This window comes from Equus przewalskii, chromosome 1, assembly GCF_037783145.1.
Source record: "Equus przewalskii isolate Varuska chromosome 1, EquPr2, whole genome shotgun sequence".
In the NCBI taxonomy this organism is placed as follows: Eukaryota; Metazoa; Chordata; class Mammalia; order Perissodactyla; family Equidae; genus Equus; species Equus przewalskii.
Genome location: NC_091831.1, coordinates 60,571,264 through 60,592,051, shown reverse-complemented (window position 1 = coordinate 60,592,051; position 20,788 = coordinate 60,571,264). Strand labels below are relative to the sequence as shown.

Genomic DNA, 20,788 nt, shown 5'->3' with positions numbered 1-20,788 from the left:
ACTGGATGCATGTGAAGCAGTGATCAGGGTAAAATGCACAGAACTTAATACTTCTATCAGTTAGAATTGAAAGAATGAAAATATATGAATTAAATTCTAGGCTGAAAAAAAGAAAGAACAATCAAATCAAAAGACAGTACAAGGAAAGGAATAATAAAGATAAAATCATAAATAAGTAAGGTAGAGAAGAGAAAAGCAGTACAATTTATAAATTAAAGTCCTGTTTTTTAAAAAAATAATTAGCCAACTTAATCAAGAAAAAAGAGGGAGGGTGCATAAATATACAAACGGAAATAACTTTTGAAACTGAAGAAATTTTAAATGTCATGAGACTACTTTGCAGATCTCTATGCAAATAAATTTGAAAATCTAGGTAAAGTAGAAATTACCTAGAGGAAATAAAGATGAACAAAATTGACCTCATTAGGGTTATAAAGCTTAAATAGGCAAATTCACATAGAGAAAGTCATTACTGAACTACTCCATAAAAAAGCCTAAGGCCCTCAGGTCTTCAAAGGGAAATTCTAACAAGCTTTCAAAGAGTAAATAGTCCCAAACATTCAAAATGAAGCAAAACTTCTCAAATCCTTTTACAAAGCAAGTATAAGAATGACACCTAACCCTGATAAAATACAGTACAAAAAGAAAAAACCACATAGCAAAGTCACTAATGAACATTGTTGAAAAATATGAAATTAGAGATCTGCAAACAGAATCTAATAGCACATTAAAAAAATAAACCATAATAAAGTAGGATGTATTCCAGAAATAAAAGATTTTTTCAAAATTAGGAGTAGTGTTAATAACATACACCACATTAACAGATCTAAGGGGAAAAAAATCACATAATCATCTTCCATAGATGCTGAAAAAGACTTCAAAATTCACTCCCCACTCCTTCAACACATGATGTAAGGACAATTGAATAGCCATGTGCAAAAAGATGAACCTTGACTCTGACTGCAAAGCATATATAAAAATTTACTTGAAATGGATCATAGACCTAAAAGTAAAACATAAAATCATAAAACTTATGTAAGGAAAGAGGAAAATATTAGTGACCTCACTTTTGGCAAACATTTCTTGAATACAACACCAGAACAAATGACAGCAAAATGAACAAAGTATAAAAGAAAAAGACGATAAATTGGATTAGATGAAAATTAAAATCTTTTGCTCTTAAAAGACAATGTTGCAAAATTAAACGATGAGCCACAGACTGGGAGAAAGTATTTGCAAAACATCTGTCTGACAAAGGACTTTTTACAGAATATATAAAGAACTTTTATAACTTGATAAGAAAAACCCAATTTTTAAAAAAATGGACAAAAGGCTTACAATAGACACTTTTCCATAAAAGATAAATGAATGGCAAATAAATAAAAGAAAGGTGTCACTTAAACCTGAATAAAAGAAAAAGACATGAAAAGGGGCTCAACACCAGGCATGAGTGAAATGCAAACTAAAACCAAAATGAGATGCCAATACACACCCACGTGAAGGGCAAAAATTTACAGCTCTGAACATATGAACTGTTGGTGAGCATATGGAGCAACTAGGACTCTCATACACTGCTGGTGGGAGGGTAAAATGGTACAACCATTTTGGTAAACAGTTTGGCAGTTTCTCAAAATGTTAAACAGAGTTAACATATGACCCAGACATTCTACTCTTAGTTAATGCCCAAAAGAAATGAACACATATGTTCTCACAAAAACCTGTATGCAAATTGTTGACAGCAGCTTTATTTATAATAACCCGAAACTGGAAATAATCCAAAGGTTCATCAATAGGTGAATGGATAAACAAATTGTGGTATATCCATACAGTAGAATACTATCCAACAAGAAAAAAGAAGTGAATTTTGATACATACAAAACATGGAAATATTTCACAATAATTATTTTGAGCAGGAGATCAAAAAAGAGTACATTCAGTATGATTCCTTTCATTTAAAATTTTAGGAAATTCCAAGCAATTTATAGTGACAGAAAGCAAAACAGTGGTTTCTTAGGGCTAGAGGCAAAGAAATGGACTGCAAAGGAGCACAAGGAAACTTTTTGGGGCAACAAGAATGTTATCTTGATCATGGAGATGGTTTCATGTACGTATACATATGTCAAAACTCACCAAATTGCACACTTGAACATTTGCACTTTATTGTGTGTCACTTATACCTAAATAAAGCCGTTTTTTAAAAAAATTATCACCTAACACACTGATGAATAAAACAAAACATGAAAGAGAACAGAAGTTGAGGCTACTTTCATAATATGATAAAGTGAATATATTTTAGTCCTAAAGCCAGTGTCTTCTTTAATGGGGAAATATCAGAGGCATTTCGACTAAGAATAGGAACAATACAAGAATATCCACTATTTCCGGTACTGTTCATCGCAGTACAATAGAAATTAATGCGATTAGATAAGAAAATGCAATTACTCATAAGAATTGGTAGAGAAGAAGTAAAATTATTTCTGTTTGGAAATGATATGATAGACTATCTGGAAAGAGCACAGTTTCCCAGATCATGGCACTATTGACATTTTGGTGACATAAATCTTTTTTTTTTTAAGATTTAATTTTTCCTTTTTCTCCCCCAAGCCCCCTGGTACAAAGTTGCGTATTTTTAGTTGTGGGTCCTTTTAGTTGTGGCATGTGGTATGCCGCCTCAGCATGGCTTGAGGAGCAGTGCCATGTCTGTGCCCAGGATCTGAACTGGCGAAACCCTGGGCCGCTGAAGCGGAGTGCACGAACTTAACCACTCGGCCATGCAGCCAGCCCCAAGGGGGACATAAATTTTGATTTAGGGGACTGTCTTATTCCTTATAGGATGCTTAACAGCCTGGCTTTTACACTCTAGGTGCCACTAGCAGCTTCCTCATCCACTTACGAAAACCAAAAATGTCTCCAGACATTAACAAATGTCCTTAGGAGGTAAAATCAGCCTAGGTTGAGAATCACTGACTTCAACGATTAATGATAAAACTAACTCAAACAATAAAAAATTCACTAAGGCAGCAGGTCATGAAATTAACATACAGAAATCAATAGCCTTCATATACACAAACAATAACCAGTTAAAGGACCTAATGATAGCACAAACCTCAATTATAATAGCAATAAAGAAGATTAAACAGGAATAAACAAGAAGTATGCAAAAAGTAAATGAGGAAAACCTTAAAACAACTTCTGAAGACCCAAATAGAGGCTTTCCATTTGACTTACATAAGGCAACCAAATATAATGAATGTGCTAGTTCTAAGTTAATTTATAAATTTAACATAATCTCCATAAAAATACCAATATGCTTTATTTGTTATGACGTTAGACAAGTTTATTTGGAAAACAAACAGGGAAAACAGCCAGAAAAAATTGAAAAATGAAAGCTTAAGAGGATGGGGATGGAGACTAGCCCTGTAGCACACTCAAACGTATGATAAGGCCTTATAATTAAAGACTGGGGCTCTCTGCTTTGGTAGTTATGAATACAAAGTAGCCCAATGGACTAGAGTAGAAAGACCAGAAACAGACCCAAGATGTATGAGATTTAATATATGATAAAAACCACAGGGTAAAGATGGGCTTTTTAAAATAGCAGCTTGAGATATAATTCACATACCATAAAACTTATCCTCTTAAAAGCATCATTCAGAGAAGCACTTCTAGAATGGTGGGGTAAGGACCTCTGAAAATCTACTTCTCCATAAAAACAAGGAGAATGCTGGCAGAAATTGTCAAAATTCACTTTTTCAGAACTCTAGAAATTAACCAAAGGCTTCCAACAATTCAACCAGCACTTATTCAAGAAAAAGGGCTCAATCTTGGTGATAACATCAAGCTTTTTTATTTTTTTGACATTTTTCATCTCTTTTTATTGAGATATACTTGATATATAACGTTGTTAGTTTCAGGTATACAAGATAATGATTTATTATTTATATATAGTGTGAAATGATCATCACTATTTCAAACTTTTTCATTATTATTACATTTGCTATGGTGGTCTGTGATCAGTGATATGTGATGTTACTTTTGTAATTGATTTGGGACACCACAAACTGTGCCTATATAAGACGGCAAACTTGATGCATGTTGTGTGTGTTCTGACTGCTCCACTGACTGGCTGTTCTCCCATACCTCTTCCTCTCCTCAGGCTGTTCCCCATCCTTCTCCCTTTCCTATTCCCTGAGACACAATAATATTGAAATTAGGCCAACTAATAACTCTACAGTGGCCTTTAAGTATTCCAATGACAGGAAGAGTCACACATCTCTCACTTTAAATCAAAAATGAGAAATTATTAAGCTTAGTGAGGAAGGCATGTTAGAAACCAAGATAGGGAGAAAGCTAGGCCTCTTGTGCCAAACAGTTAGCTAAGTTTTGTGAATGCAAAGGAAAAGTTCTTGAAGGAAACTAAAAATGCTACTTCTGTGAACACACAAATGATAAAAAAGCGAATCAGCCTTATTGCTGATATGGAGAAAATTTTAGTGGTCTGGATAGAAGATTAAACCAGCCACAGCATTCCCTTAAGCCAAAGCCTAGTCCAGAGCAAGGCCCTAACTCTCTTCAATTCTGTAAAGGCTGAGAGAGGTGAGGAGCTGCAGAAGAAAAGTTTGAAGCTAGCAGAGGTTGGTTCACGAGGTTTAAGGAAAGAAGCCATCTCCATAACATGAAAGTGCAAGGCGATGTAGAAGCTGCAGCAGGTTATCCAGAAGATCCAGCTGAGGTAATTAACGAAGGTGACTAAACTAAACATCAGATTTTCAATGTAGACAAAACAGTCTTATATTGGAAGAAGATGCCATCTAGAACTTTGATAGCTAGAGAGGAGAAGTCAGTGCCTGGCTTCAAAGCTTCCAAGGACAGGCTGACTCTCTTGTTAGGGGCTAATATAACTGATGACTTTCAGTTGAACCCAATGCGTATTTACCATTCTGAAAATCCTAGAGCACTTAAGAATTACACTAAATCTCCTCTGCCTGTGCTCTGTAAATGGAACAACAAAGCCTGGATGACAGCACATGTGTTTATAACATGGTTTACTGAATATTTTAAGCCCACTCTTGAGACCTGCTCAGGAAAAAAGATTTCTTTCAAAATGTTATTGCTCCTTGACAAAGCACCTGGTCACTAAGAGCCCTGATGGAGATGTACAGTGAGATTAATGTTGTTTTCATGCCTGGTAACACAAGATCCACTTGGAAAACCTTTTGGAAAGGATTCACTGTTCTAGATGCCATTAAGAACATTTATGATTCATGGGAAGAGGTCAAAATATCACCATTAACAGGGGTTTGGAAGAAGTTGATTCCAACCCTCATGAATGACTTTGAGGGGATCAAGACTTCAGTGGAGGAAATAACTGCAGATGTGGTGGAAATAGCAAGAGAACTAGAATTAGAAGAGGAACCTAAAGATGTGGCTGAATTGCTGCAGTCTCATGATAAAACTTTAGCAGATTAGGAGTTCCTTCTTATGGATGAGCAAAGAAAGTGGTTTCTTGAGATGTAATTTACTCCTGGTGAAGATGCTGTGAAGATTGTTGCAATGACAACAAAGGATTTAGACTATTACATAAACTTAGTTGATAAGGCTGTGGCAAGGTTTAAGAGGATTGACTCCAATTTTGAAAGAAGCTCTACTGTGGGTAAAATGCTATCTAATAGCATTGCCTGCTACAGAGAAATCGTTTGTGAAAGGAAGAGTCAATCAATGTGGCACACTTCACTGTTGTCTTATTTTAAGAAATTGCCACAGCTGCCCCAGCCTTCAGCAACCACCACCCTGATCAGTCAGCAGCTGTCAACATCAAGGCAAGACCCTCCCTCAGCAAAAAGACTATGACTCACTGAAGGCTCAGATGATGGTTAGCGTTTTTTTAGCCATAAAGTATTTTTAAAATTAAAGTATGTACATTGTTTATTATGACATAATTCTAGTGTACACTTAATAGACTACAGTATAGTGTAAACATAGCTCTTACATGCACTGGCAAATGAAAAAATTCATGTGACTTGCTTAAATGCGATATTCACTTTATTGTGGTGGTCTGGAACCAAACCCGTGATATCTCCGAGGTATGCCTATAATTAGTGTCTTCATTATCATTTTTAAAGTAAATTCTTTTTCCAATTAAGGTATAATTGATACATATATTACTTTCAGGTGTACAACATAATGATTCGATATTTGTATACGCTGCAAAATGATTACTGCAATAAGTCTAGTTAACATCCCTCACCACACAGTTACAAATTTTTTTTCTTGTGATGAGAACTTTCAAGATCTACTCTCTTAGCAACTTTCAAATATACAATACAATGTTATTAACTATAGTCACCATGCTGTATGTTGCATCTCTAGGACCTATTTATCACTGGAATGTTATAGCTTTTGACTACCTTTACCCATTTGCCCACCTCCCACCTCTGACAACCACCAATCTGGTCTCTATCTTTTTTTTTTTTTTTTGAGATTCCACATATAAGTGAGATCATACAATATTTGTCTCTCTCTGACATATTTCACTTAGCATAATGCTCTCAAGGTCCATCCATGTTGTCACAAATGGGAAGATTGCCTTCTTTTTTATGGCTGAATAATATTCTAGTATATATACGTGCCACATTTTCTATATCCATTCAGTCATCAGTGAACACTTAGGTAGCTTCCATGTTTTGGCTATTGTAAATAACGCTGCAGTGAATGTGGAAGTGCAGATATCTTTTCAAGTTACTGCTTTCATTTCATATAAATAGCCAGAAATGGAATTGTTGGATCGTATGGTAGTTCTATTTTAAATTTTTTTTTTTTTTTTGAGGAAGATTAGCCCTGAACTAACATCTACTGCCAATCCTCTTTTTGCTGAGGAAGGCTGGCCCTGAGCTAACATCTGTGCCCATTTTCCTCTACTTTATATGTGGACGCCTACCACAGCATGGCTTGCCAAGCAGTTCCATGTCTGCACCTGGGATCTGAACCAGCGAACCCCAGGCCCCCAAAGTGGAATGTGCACACTTAACTGCTGCGCCACCTGGCTGGCCCCTATTTTTAATTTTTTGAGGAACTTCCATGCTGTTTTCCATAGTTGCTGTTCCAGTTTACATTCCCACTTAAAGTAAGTTCTCTAATTTCAGTTTATATTTCCTCCTTTCTCCAAGTGTTAATAGTTCTTTTCTTTTTATTTGTAGGTGGTAGGACCTTTTTGTTGTTGTTATTAATGTCTAGTTTATTGTATTGTTTTTAGAAAGTGTTTGTTTTATTTCTGCTTTTATGTTTTCTTGTGACCTAATATTGATCTATTTTTGTTAAAGATTTATGGGCACTTCAGAAAAAGGTGTATCCTCTGTTACCTGTGTGTGTTGTTTGGTGTGTAGCCCATAAGATATACCTTACTAACTATGTTGCTTAGGTTGTTTTCCTCTAGAAATTACAAGTTTTGAAAACAACCTTTTCAAATCACATGCCCTTTTAATTTTAAGTCCCTTTTCTGTAGTCCTTACTCTCATCTAGCCAGACACTTTTTTTTTAAGTATTTTTCAGGCTTAGTGTGGACTTAGATCACTTCGTGTATCTTAAGATCAACCTTAGACCCTATTGCTAGTTCTTTTCTTTGCTCTTCCTGGTACTCTTTCTCCATTGGCCTTTTCCCACCGCAAAGCCTTGAGGCAGAGCAGGGTCAGGGAGGAGCACACAAGGTAAAACAGTGGGATTTGGTACTTTTTTTCTTTTCACTTAGTATTATTTTGAAGTTTAGGCATTCTGTCTTCAAGTTAAGCTGAGGATGTGGTTTTCATGCAGTTATTTTCCTCTTGTTGTTCTGCATTGTTTTTCAAGAAAATGTTGGGAGACAGGGACATAGGCGTCTGCTGTTGTCTTCATTGACCCCTGTTTGTTGTCTTTAAATCACATATACATCATAGCAAACCTTAACCTAACACTTTATACTTTGGTTTGAACATAAAGATTAAAGTTTATATTCTGTGGAAATTTAGGTTTAGAAAATCCTAAGTGAATAATTAAATATTGGTTAATAGCTCCTTATTGGATTAACCTTATAATAAGAGTTGTTTAAACAGAGACATTTTAACTGAAATTTTATATTATATACTAAGATTTTGTGACTGCTGATGTTACTACAAAATATAGCAAAGTGACCATAAAATCTTTAAGTCTTAAATAGGGCTTGAAATTGAAATATGTCTTAGTTCTGGTTAGAAAAATTAACGTAAAGTAAAGCTGTTTTGGGGAAAAGGAAAGTGAAAAATGGTTTTCCATCTTGAGACTATTCCTCTTCCTCCTCACTTTTATGTACCCTGACCTTTGCCTTGGACAAGTCAGTACTTTTTTGGCACTAATTTCTTTTGGAGCAGTGCTTAAATTTTCCTTGTTAATAGGTGATTTTTTTTCATTCTTTAGTTTTCTAATGGTTCTTCAGTAAATTAACAGTATTTATTAACCATTAAAACTCTATAGCTACCTAATTTCTAAGATTTGAATTGAAAGTTGGAGATGTTGTTTTATGGAAATCTTAAATATTGAAAGCTTACTCATGATCTGAACACATTAGCACATCTTAGAGGTTTTAGAAAATTTATATTGGTCATCATTCTTTCTGTAGTTTCCTGGATGGTTTGTTTGTTTTTGTTTTAAATAGAGTGTTTCTTTGGTTAATTCATTTTTTCTTTTCCTTCTTCACACTTTGTTTTTCTGTACAGTTATTTGAGAAGGGAAATTGCCACTCTTCACTTCTCATTCTTCCTCCTTCAGACATAAGTTCCAGGTTTTATTATTGCAGTAAAAAGACTCTGTGGTGCGTGTTTGTGTTTGTATTTGTGTGTTTTGAGAATGTGAACAATGGAGATCCTTGATGGATGAAGGAATGTTTCACAGAGTATCAGAAGGTTAAGTACTATAGGATATTGACCTGCTTTTTCCATAGTATCTTCATTTAGCAAGAATATGTACAAAAGTTCAGTGTCAAACCTAACATTTCTGTGAGATGGTTCTTGTTCCTACAGTTATCATTTTTTACTGTTAGAGACATTTATGACTTAAATTAACTTTACATTCTCATCCAGATCATTTAAAATAGGTTTTTCTCTGCTGTTGGAAAACACTCACTTCTCAGAACAGAGTTAGCTGCAGTGTGAGTTTTCCTCATTTGTTGTCAGTTATATCACTTTGACATATGAAAATGCATCTGTTCTAGACGTGAGCGTTAATCTCTACTGTATTTTGGCAGTCATCCTGGTGTCTTCAATGCAGAACTTTCAATATGATTCATTTCATCTAAGAAGAAATATGTAGAGATATTTTAAAAATTATTTGGCATAATTAAAATCTAATATGTTTTTGCATTTTTAGAAGCACCATAGTTGTACAGTAAAGATTATATTTCCGATAGCATATTTCATTCCTCAAATAAAATGACAAAGCAATAAAATGGTAAAGGCCTCTAAGATAATGCATTCAGCTCTTTTGTAAAGAATGCTTAGCTTTTTCCTACCCTAAGTAAATCTTCCTTGGAGCCTTTCTTGAGCCTTTTTCACTTCCCAACCTAATGTAATTTTTCCTTCTTTTAGTTCCCTGTTAATATGTTTTCATAGCCCTCACTTTTTTCCTGCCTTACATTATGGTTATTTGAGTAGTTATTTTATGTCTACTGCCTCGTTATAAGGTGTTTGTGGCCAGAGACTGTGTCTTGCTCATCTTTGTGTCTCTTTCAGTGCCCTCGCAATACCTTGCTCAATAAACAGCTAATGACTTGAATGAAGTAATGGCAATTGGATATCTTGGATTATGTGAAACTTGCTTAAACCAGTGAGGCTAATGTAGGATGTTATCTCATGAATAACTATTTAGGATGCCTTTCCTCTTCCAAAAAGTCCAAAATACCTCTACATTTTGTTTTTCTGAAATGAACTCTTAAATCCAGAAAGGATTTAGAAATGAGTACCACCTCTGCCCTGCATCTCCTAGAATACAGTCCCAGAGAGGATAGGACTTTTCTGGTCATATAGCTGGCTAGTAGTAGAGCTAGAAAGAGAACCTAAGTTTTCTGTACCTACTCTAGTGTATTTGAACAGTAATACTTGTTATAACTCTTAGTAATAACTTCAAATTCATTAATTGGCACTGAGGATACTAAGAAGCCTAAAACATACTTTTTGTATTTTTAGATTTGCAATCTCCTTGGAAAGTTGACAGGTATACATTAAAATGATTTAATAATCAAGGTACCATAATAGTGGTACAGAATGTTAATTCTACAGGAATTTAGAGGAAGAAATCAAGAGTGTAATGAGTTTACATAACTTTTATAGATGAGGGGGGATTTCATTTGGGCCTCAGGAAGGGCTGGTCTGAGGAATAGTATGGAAATAGTTTGTTATATTAAGACATGCATTTAGAAACAATGATAAAACCAAGCCAGAAACTTGACTATCCTTATTTCCAGTCTAATAGCCTACCTATTATATAGTCATCATATGTATAATTATTTAGGATTATTCAATTTACTATTTTTCTATTTAAATCAATAAACATTTGAATGTGTTTAATGCCTAAAGTATTATATTAATCTTTGTGTGTTGTTTTAGACATAGTACTCATGTTTCAGCTTTCATGCAGGTAGATAAGCCCAGTTAAGTGAGCTCTATGGGTGTATAAACTCTATGAAATCAATTATGAAAATATATGAATTATAATAATTTTTGTAGTCTGCACAGGGAATAACTTGGCCGCCTAATCTCAGGCTCCTTAAATCTGCCCTTAGAAGTTCATAAATCTTAAATAGAGTATAGCAGATTCTCATTTATTCCTGGTATTTATTCTCCTGGGTTCGTGGTGACTACTGTTTTAATAGGTTGCACGTGTTTTGGGGACAACACACATCCTTTGCCAAGAAGCAGCATTGCAAATATCAGTGAAATAAATACACTTGTTTATGTTTGCACTACTGCCTAGTGTATGTTTAACAAGTTGTTCTAGGTTGTAGCTTTACTAAAATAGGTTAAGAAAAAGTGCATTCATTTGTGTTGTGAAACAGAGGTAGTTATGTCACTATACTTCAGTTGAGTTGGGCATGCTGTAATTTTTAGTATGGATTTTGGTATGTTGTTTACCATTACAACTCATTCAGAATTTCAGTTGTCTTTTTTTTTTTTTCTCTTTGCTTAAATATGATGCCAGAATGATGTGTAATCTCGTTTTCCAGTATTGTGTGAAGATGAAACACTTGTGGGATATTTTTGAGAACTTTGTTACTGTTTGGATTAAATCATTCTTTTCAGTAACGTAATGATGGATCATCTATTGAAGTATTTTGAAAGTATAACCAGCCCTTAGAAAGCAAAATCTTGGATGGAAAAATTCTTCCCAGTTAGATCTGGTGGAGCTCAGTCAGATTGAATTGGAAGAGTGTTGAAATGGTTTGGATTAAGAAAGTTTTAGCCTTTTTAAAAAATTGTTTAATAAAAACAACGTTTTACTTAAAAATAGCATTGGATGGAATAGCATTAATATTACATCTGACCTAAACATTATTTTTTATGTAAAAGAAATCTAGATGGAGATAATGCTCCTTTTTTACAAGGAAGATAAGATGCAGCCTCAGGGCTGGGAATATGACTAGAACAAAAGAAAAATACAGCTTAATATACTGATAGCCCTCCAAACAACAATGATGAACTTTTGTAAAGTAAAGCTTATCAAACTTATTTATTATAGAGAATATACAAATTAAATTAAATGTCATTTTTTTATCCATCATATAAAGGGAAAAGATTGATAATAGCAAATACGAGGAAAGGAGTACACTCATACACTGCTAGTGGGTGTGTAAATTGGAATGTCAATATTGAAGGGTAATTTGGCAGTATCTAGCAAGTTAAAAATGATTACACTCCTTTTTTTTTTTTTCGTGAGGAAGATTTGCTCTAAGCTAACGTCTATTGCCAATCTTCCTTCCCCGCTCTCCCTCTTTGAGGAAGCTCAGCCCTGAGCTAACATCTGTGCCTATCTTCCTCTAGTTTTGTATGTAGGATGCCTCCACAGTATGGCTGATGAGCTGGAGTAGGTCTGTGCCAGGATCTGAACCTGTGAACTCGGTCCACTGAAGCAGAGAGGGCAGAACTTTAACAACTCAGCTGTGGGGCAGGCCCCATGATTACGCTGCTTTTAACCCAGCAGTTTCAGTTGTAGATATCTGCCCCACAGGTATACTTGAGTAAAAATGAATTAAAAAATGCACAGCAAAAAAAGTTTCTCCAGCTGTGTTTGTAATAGCAAAGTATGGAAGTAATCTTACTGTATTAATTGTCAAATTGTTAAATTGTGAAACAGTCATACAATGAAGTACTCTGTAGTGGTTAAAAAGAAAGAGGTAGATCCATATATCCCTTGATGGAATGATTTTATGTTGTATTGTTTTTAAAAATTGCAAATGCATGTGTATGATTCTGTTATATAAAAAATGTAAAGCATCCCAAACACCAAATATGTGCATATACTTATGTATACATTATTATTGTTATTTTTATGTAAACATATTATAATTTTTATATTTATATGTAAACAGAACAATTTCAGGAAAGACACATTCAGACTTGTTTCTGAGGTTACTTCTAGAGAGAGTGGTGGAATTTCAGACGTATGAAAAAGAAGACATAGTTTATGTACTTCTGCACAACCTTTTCAACAATAGAAATGCATTCTTATATTAGTATTTGTAACAAAAATGCAAGTAGTCTCGCCTATTTCCAGCAAATCAATATTTCTATCGTTTTCCCTTCTTTAGACTCTTCATTTATTGTCTTTCCCTAACTCAGTTACACCAGGCCTGAAGAAAAGTGAGTGTAATTCTGTGATTTTGTTCAGTGACTCTGGCCACACAACACTTTTTGGAAATTAACACTGGCACCTGTTCCAAGGGGAGAAGTTTAAATGAAATGGGAAGGCAGAGGGGCAAGATGTCACCATGGTCCAAGGTCTAACACTTGAAGCTTGAAATTCCCCAAACTGGATTTTATCAGTGCCTTGGAATTGATAGAATTCAGAGAAGCTTCTTTAGGCTGACTAATATCATGAGAGGTTAAAATTATAAACTAAATTGCCAATTTATTAATTTTTTATGAGAAATATAGCTGGCACGAGAACTAGAAACTCCCGTCTTCTGATCAGCATGTTCTCTCTTTGAAGGCAATCTACATAGGAAGCCGAATTATAATAAAGTTACTTAGTGAACATGGAAGTAGAATAAAGGAGAGTTAAGTACATGATTCAGATACTTAATGGCTGAGGTTCTGATGGCCTATACTGAATCCAGTTCTATGGTTAGTAAATAGCTGCCACAGGGATGAATATGGTGAATCCTTGTGGGCACCCCAGATAGTGCTGATTTTACAATGTAGTTCTCAGAGAGCAACTGTATTTCCAGGTTCATAGAGTGTACTGAGCCATCACCTGCATATACTAGCTATGCCACATGCTGTATTAGATTCTGGAAATACAGATATAAAGGACACTCAGTTCTTGTTTTCTCAAGCTCTTAGTTCATGTAAACTAAACACTTCGGAACCTTGAAGTTCTTTTAAGTGAGGTCTAAGTTAAGTGAGGCCAAATTTAGGTAGATCTCAGAAATTTATTTTGGTGTGTATAATTTCACAGATGTACAAGTATATCAGTAGAGTGTTTTATCAGAAGTGAAATGGCTGGGTCAATGTATGCAGTTTATATGGGTGATTTCGATGGGTATTGCCAAATTGCCCTCCATAGACTCCCCTAATTTATACATTCCTCAACACTGCCATTTTTACAGCATTGCCAACAAGTGTGTTTTGAAACTTTTGGATTTTTGCTAGCTTGCTGAGTGAAAAGCAGTATCTCAGTATAGTTTTAATTTGCATTTACTTATTATGAGTGAGATTAAGTATCTTTTCACTGTTTTCAGAGCCATTTTTACTTCTTTTTCTGTCTTTTTATATTTGTAGCCAACTTCCCGTTGGTTTGTAAAATAATATTCATGATTATAATTTTTAACATTTACATAAATATTAGTTTTATTTACATAAATATTAAGTATAAATATTTAATAATTAATATTTACATTGTATTATGTTATTACACCATGGTTTAGCTTTCTGTAGTTGGGCATTTGATCTCCTTTTGGAGTGTGGCTATTATATTTATTTTGCTGAGAACAGTTCTTAAAAAGTTTTTTCCTTTTTAGATGATTTATTTTAAAATCAAGAGTTCTAGGATCTATTGTAGGTGTTTGACTAATTAGCTATGAATAAAGCACTTATCTGGATCTCCATTCCTTCATCTGTAAAATAAAGATGTTGAATTAAATGATTTCCTGGTTCTGTGACCTTTTTGAAATTTACCAAAAGCAATACATTAAGCTTAATAGTCTTAATGTAATAGATATAGAAACATAATAATGATATACTGTTACAGGTTAAAAAAAAACAACTTGTTCTGTTTCTTGTTGGGTACATAATGCTTTTCTTTGGTAACAAAATTATCTTTCATTTGTCTCCTTTGACTTTTTCTTGCTTAGAAATACCTCTTCATCTTTTTTCAATTCATATTAAAGCTATTTTTTACAGGCATGCCTTTTTTTGAGGGGTGGGAGACTATTAGGGAAGAAAAATACACTGCTTTTTATTTTATTTATTCTACGTAATACATGTGCACGTTAATCTTCCTTATTGTATAACTACTGCCACTTGGCCTGCTTAGTTTTCCTGACTCAATTGGAAAGCTGATCTCCTTAAATCTGTTTAAATGGTCTCTCATCAAAAATTAACACATTCAACTAGTTACACTATTTCTTCACTACAAAGATAGGGATTAAATTATAGTAGAGCCTGTTCTCAGTGTTTTTTTTTTTTTCCTATTTATTTGGCATCTATGAAAATTCCACTAGAGAAGATGAGTAAACACATCTTTTGCTGTGTGTTTTGGGGAATGAGATTAAAACTAGTGGTGATCGCTTCTCGGCCTTTTGGCTAAGATCAAGTGTAGTATCTATTCTTATCAGTTTAAAACTAGTGGTGAAATGAGATGTAGACAGTAACATTTGAATTACAACATCAAAATGTAAGTGGAATGTTAGTGAAAATCAGAACTTCCAGAGTTTAAAATCCACTAGAGTCATAGCATAGAGACATGGATTCTCAAAACTAGTAAATCTTGAAAGATGCTATGCTTTTAGTCCCTCCACCTAAGGGAAATAGACTAGATTTTGTCATACAACTTTTCACCAGCGATATGAGAGCATTAAAGAGATAAAAGAAATCCTAAAGCTCATCTAGGCATTTCTCTCACTTTATCAATGGTTACATGCTTCCCTAAGGAGAGAGATGAGCTTCCTTTCTGCACAACTGTTTAGTAGTAGAGTTGAGACTAGATCTTGAGTCATTGGGTTCCTAATCCATTTCACTTTCTATCATACTAGTTAGTGTTGTTATTTTGAATTCTTTCCCTGTTTTATCTTCCACATCTCCTCTGCAGTTAGATAGTGATATGTGTTGGACACCGATATCCGATGGTTTTGTTTCTCTTTGGAAATTTTAAAATTTTATTTTTGGTTTCTATTTATTTTGGTTTCTTACCTAGGCACTCATCACCCAGTACCCAGGTTATTAGTTGCCTTCTGGCTGTACTCACTACCTCCCTATTAGCTCTCTCTGCCTTTGGTTCTTTGCAGTTTATTCCATTCACTGCTGGTAGATAGACTGATATTCTTTAAACAATGTTTTCATCATGTTCTTTTCCTATTTAAGGACTTCAGTGACTTCCTATTGTGTATGTGATCAGAATTCTCAGTTCAGCATTCAAAGAGCTTCTCAAGAGATTGTGGCTTACCTATTTGATCCTATGTCTGTTTATTCTCTATGTCTGATCAGATGTTGTAAACTCCCAGCCTTACACACCCCTTGCCTGTTCCAGCTTTTGAATTGGTTATGTTGTCTTTCACATTAAAAACTTCTGAGTGCCCCCTTCTTTCTGTTGTCAGTGATGAATAATGTTTTCTCCAGCTATATATGTTTTAATTGTGCTCATTTTTGTTATAGACAAAAGCGATGCTATGTATGTGAATGCACTTGTGAGTTTAAAAAATGTTAATTTAAGAATGAATCAGAAGTTGACACACAGGAAGAAAATATAATGGACAGTCTCCTTGGTGCTGGATTTTGCTAGAGTATGTGCAATAAAATGACATGATTTCTGGGATTGGGGAGGGATGTAACAGTTGTGTTGCTGAACTGAAGCTTAAGTCATAGGAAATAGGAGAAAAATTATTTCCCCACTTTGTTTATAAGAGTAGGACTTTGAAATTGGACCTAAGTTGAATGAAGGAGGCTAGGAGAAAGGTTTACTTAAGAGATTATAGGTATAGATCCCAGGGTAGAGGCAGTAACTGGCTGCATGATGTTAGGAGACAACTAAGTAGTCTAACTAGACTTGAACCCAAGCAATAAAAGACAGTTTTCTTAGTATATTGGGGCTGAGAGGTACACTTACATGTTAGGAGACAGTACCTGTATAATTTGTACCTTGACGTTTTTCATGTGAAAGTAAAATAGTTAAATATTTTAAGCACCTATAATGTAACAGGCCCTGTGCTAGACTATGCATTTATAAAGAGGAAGAAAATAATTTTGGCCCTGAAGGAAGCTCAGAGCCAAGTGAGGGAGGCAAACTTATATATGAATGAATATTTTAATTGCCATAAGAAGATATGTAAAAAATGTGAGATAATTTAAATTAGGAAGCAGTGAACTATGCTTTGAGAAAGTCAAAGGAGAGGTGCATGGATACTTTGTGTGATTTGAGTGAATTGCCCCTACAAAAAGTCATGTAACTAGGAATGAATGCCTCTTTCTTTTTCAGTCTGCCTGATTGAATAAAAGAATGAGGGACTATACTCTGGCCTTAAGATCGTTGTCTAGAGGAAAAAAATTGTTTTCCATTAATTCTCTGTATAGAGGTGCCAGAAATGATCCTAAGTTTTTTGGGGTATCCTTGACATTTCTATCACTTGATCAAAATTTTACACCATTCTGAGGCTCAAGACTAAACAAAAGCCTTTGCTGACTAACGCAGTCTTACCCTGGCCTTTAAAAAAATTTTAATGCTCTAACATCTGTACCCTAATATTTTAATATTTTTTCAAGATACCATTTTAGAAATGTATCACTTAAAAAATGTTTCATGTGTATCTTGCCTAATTGGAATGTAAAATTTTTTTTGGCCTTTTAGGTCTCATAAAGGGCTGGATAATATGAACTTAATACATTTTTGTTGAATGAGAACTTCCCAGTAATTCTCTTAGATGCTGAATTAGTTAGCTTTTGCTGTGGCAACAAACAACCCCCAAATTTTAGTGGCTTACAATAACAAGTATTTATTTCTCACGAGCATTCTGCAGATCGGCTCTGCTCAGCTGGCTTAGCTGGTCTTGACTGTGCCTGGCTCCAGGCTGAATCTATTCATTATGGAACCCAGGTTGAAGGATCAGTGTCTACCTGGGGCATGATCTTCTCTTGGTAGAGTGCAGGAGCACAAGAAGGCTAACAACAATACTTCTTAAAAGCATTTTCTGGAACTGGCCCAATCCCATTGGTCAAAGCAAGGCAAACGACAAGATAGACACCCAAAATGAAAAGAATGGGAAAGCAGTATTGCCTATGGGGTGGGGAATGGGAGAATGAATGTTTATTGAATAAATAGTATGCTGTAATACAGGTGTTTCTGATATAAGATAAAAAATTAAAGGAGAAGGTGAAGTTAAAAGTATGAAATAAAGGAATCTGCTGGGGAGGAGGGCTTCCAAGGGCCTGGAGTGAGAAAGATTTTATTAAAACCTAAATTACTGTAGCAAAAGCAATATCAGCTTTACAAGATAGGGGACAGCAAAGTATCCTAGTTAAAAATTTGGGCTCTGGAGTCATTCCACTCTTGGTTCAGATTCTAGACTCAGTACTCCCTAGCTGCTTACTCTTGAGCAAATCACTGAATCTGAGTTTCCACATCTGTAAAATGGATGTGCCATTTGTCCAGCTATTGCTTTTCAGCTCCAAATCCATCTTTCATTGTCCTGTTTGTGATACTGGAAATTTCTCCCTGCTAGCTTTTGTTAAGCTTTGTCAGTAGAAGGATTAGAGGGGGAGACTGGAGAAAGAAGGGGTGTTTCTTCCTGATCTTGGTGTGCTGTTTGCTGCTTGCTCCTGTAGCATGCCGTGGCCAGCAGCACCTGGGAGACCCAGTGGCGCTGCAGCCCTAGTGAGTTTTACTGGCTGCGTTCCCACAATGCAGTTTCCCAGTGAGTTCCCTACTACGGCATCTCCCCATGGGCACCTTCCCAACGAGCTCCACTGGCATGAGTTCTCCTAGTAGATGGCTTGACAGTGAGTTCTGCTGGCATGGCACGTTATGTTACATAAATTTCTTAGACATTCATGGCTCTGTCCTTTCCACAAAGTCTGGATTTCAGTCCTGTTGGGAGTGGCCCCTTTGCAGATTTATTCCTTTCTTGTTGCTCTGTATCAGCCCTCAAAGTAGTGGCTACTCCCAGTATCAGCTGTCTCTTTACCCCTTAGTACTTAGTCCCCTATTGTAATTAATAATGCTTCCTATTAAATTTGCCCTGTTCAAATTACCGTGTGGTTTCTTGTCTTCTCCCATTCAAGTACTACCCAGGCCCGACCCTACTTAGCTTCCAAGATCAGACGAGATCGGGTGCATTCAGGGTGGTATGGCCATGGAATCTTGTCTTCTAATTGTACTTTCACTGATATATCAGGTTTATAAGTAATACTTTTCTCATACAATTGTTCTGAGGATTAAATGGGACAATACATGCAAAATGTTCAGAATAGTGTCTGCCATTGAGTAAGTACCTAATGTTTATTGGTGATGTTGATAGTATCATCACTATCATCACTGTCACTACCACTAGTTAGGAATAATGTTTCTACTTTTTATCCACAGGATGTTTCGTCTTAACTCACTTTCTGCATTGGCAGAACTGGCTGTGAGCTCTCGATGGTACCATGGAGGATCACAGCCCACCCAGATGAGGCGACGAGTAATGATGGTGGCTTTCCTGGGAGCATCTGCAGTAACTGCAAGTACTGGTCTCTTATGGAAGAGGTGAGTGTTATCTGAGCATTTTGTTCCTGCATGTTCTTTTATTCTTCTGGTTGTCTCTGTTATCTAAAAGGAATTGATTTCTGGCTTAACTATGTATCAAAATTTCTTGCCCAAATTACTTGGCATTGATAATATTTGTCTGAAATAAGATGTTTCAAAGAATTCAGCTATCATATCAAAGCAACAAATAGGAAATATATTCTGCTTCAGGGTCTGCCTGTCTCCTCTGCTGGGCATTTTAAATAATTTACCAACTTAATAAATTTATAGTAAATATTAAATATAATATATAATAAATGAGTAAATTTAATAATTGACCAATTTAACACATACCTTTCAGTAATTTTTAGTATATTCACAAAGTTGTACAGCCTTCACTGCTATCTAATTCATGAAAATTTTCATTGCTCCATAAAGAAATGCCACCATTTAGCAGTCACCTCCCACTTTCTCCATCCTCCTCAGCCCAAGGCAACCACTAATGTACTTTCTGTCTGTAGATTTGCCTATTTTGGACATTTCATATAAATGGAATCATACAATATATGGTCTTTGTGACTGGCCTCATTCACTTAGCATAATGCTTTCGAGGTTCGTCTATATTGTACCAAAAATTAGTACTTCATTCTTTTTTGTGGCCAAATAATATTCCATTGTATGGAATGGACACTACATTTTATTTGTTCATTTATCTATTGATGACTGTTTAACTTATTTCTCTTTTTTGGCTATTATAAGTAGTATTGCTGTGAACATTTGTGTATAAGTTTTTGAGTGGAATATGTTTTCATTTCTCATGGGTATATACCTAGAAGTAAAATTGCTGGATCATATGGTAACTATGTTTAACATTTTGAGGAAATGCTGGACTGTTTTCCCTTCCCACCAGCAATGTATGTGTGTATGCTTGTGACTGGGTGCCTGTGTGTGTGCTTAGATTTCCTCATCTATAAAATGGGGATAATGATGTACCTATCTCAAAGGGTTGTTATGAAGATTAAATGAGCTTTTATTTGTTAAATGCTTAGAACAGTGCCTGGCACATAACTTTGTAAAAATAAATGTCTGGTGTAGAAAGTACTTGGCACATAGTAAGCCATCAATAAGTGTTAGCTATTATTATCAGGTATAACATGAGGGTGAAGGTGAAGAAAGGAGGAGACAGAATATTAGCTGAAAAGACTGGCTTTCCAAAAAAAAAAGCTGGGGTCGTGATGTAAAGTGTCTTATATACTGTGCTAAGGTGTTGAGATTTTAATCTCTAGGCAGTGGTGAGCTAAGAGATTTTGAAGGCAGAGACTAATAATAGATAAGTTTTAAGAGAAATTAATATAGCCACAACAGTGGGATAAACTGGACTAGGGAGAAGCTACTGACAGACATTAATATTAGTTTGAGATGATAATGAGGGTAGAGGACTCTTAGAAAGGAATGGATGGGCTTAGAAAACTTTCCAGGTAAAATGACAGGAAGAGAGAGAGAGAGAAAGATCTAGACTGAGGGACAAAGAGGGAAGGATAAAGAGAGGGAGGCAAGAAAGGAGAGGAGGAGTAGGAAATGCATTCTTTGTCCTTTAGCTGTAATAAATAGTAAATGCTTAGCAATTTCTTGAGGGATG

At 35.3% G+C, this 20,788-nt stretch overlaps 1 protein-coding gene and 1 pseudogene across 4 annotated transcripts in view; both read left to right on the top strand.

The window, feature by feature from the left end:
- Window positions 1–20,788, top strand: part of MICU1 (mitochondrial calcium uptake 1) — a 280,401-nt gene that overhangs the window by 28,906 nt on the left and 230,707 nt on the right. For all 4 annotated transcript variants that reach the window (XM_070565467.1, XM_070565458.1, XM_070565477.1 and 1 more), the window contains exon 2: window positions 19,009–19,170. In XM_070565467.1, coding sequence (XP_070421568.1) covers window positions 19,010–19,170 — 161 coding nt within the window. In that variant the 5' untranslated portion in view covers window position 19,009. The remainder of the gene's footprint in view (window positions 1–19,008; window positions 19,171–20,788) is intronic.
- Window positions 15,001–15,107, top strand: LOC139078600 (U2 spliceosomal RNA; annotated as a pseudogene).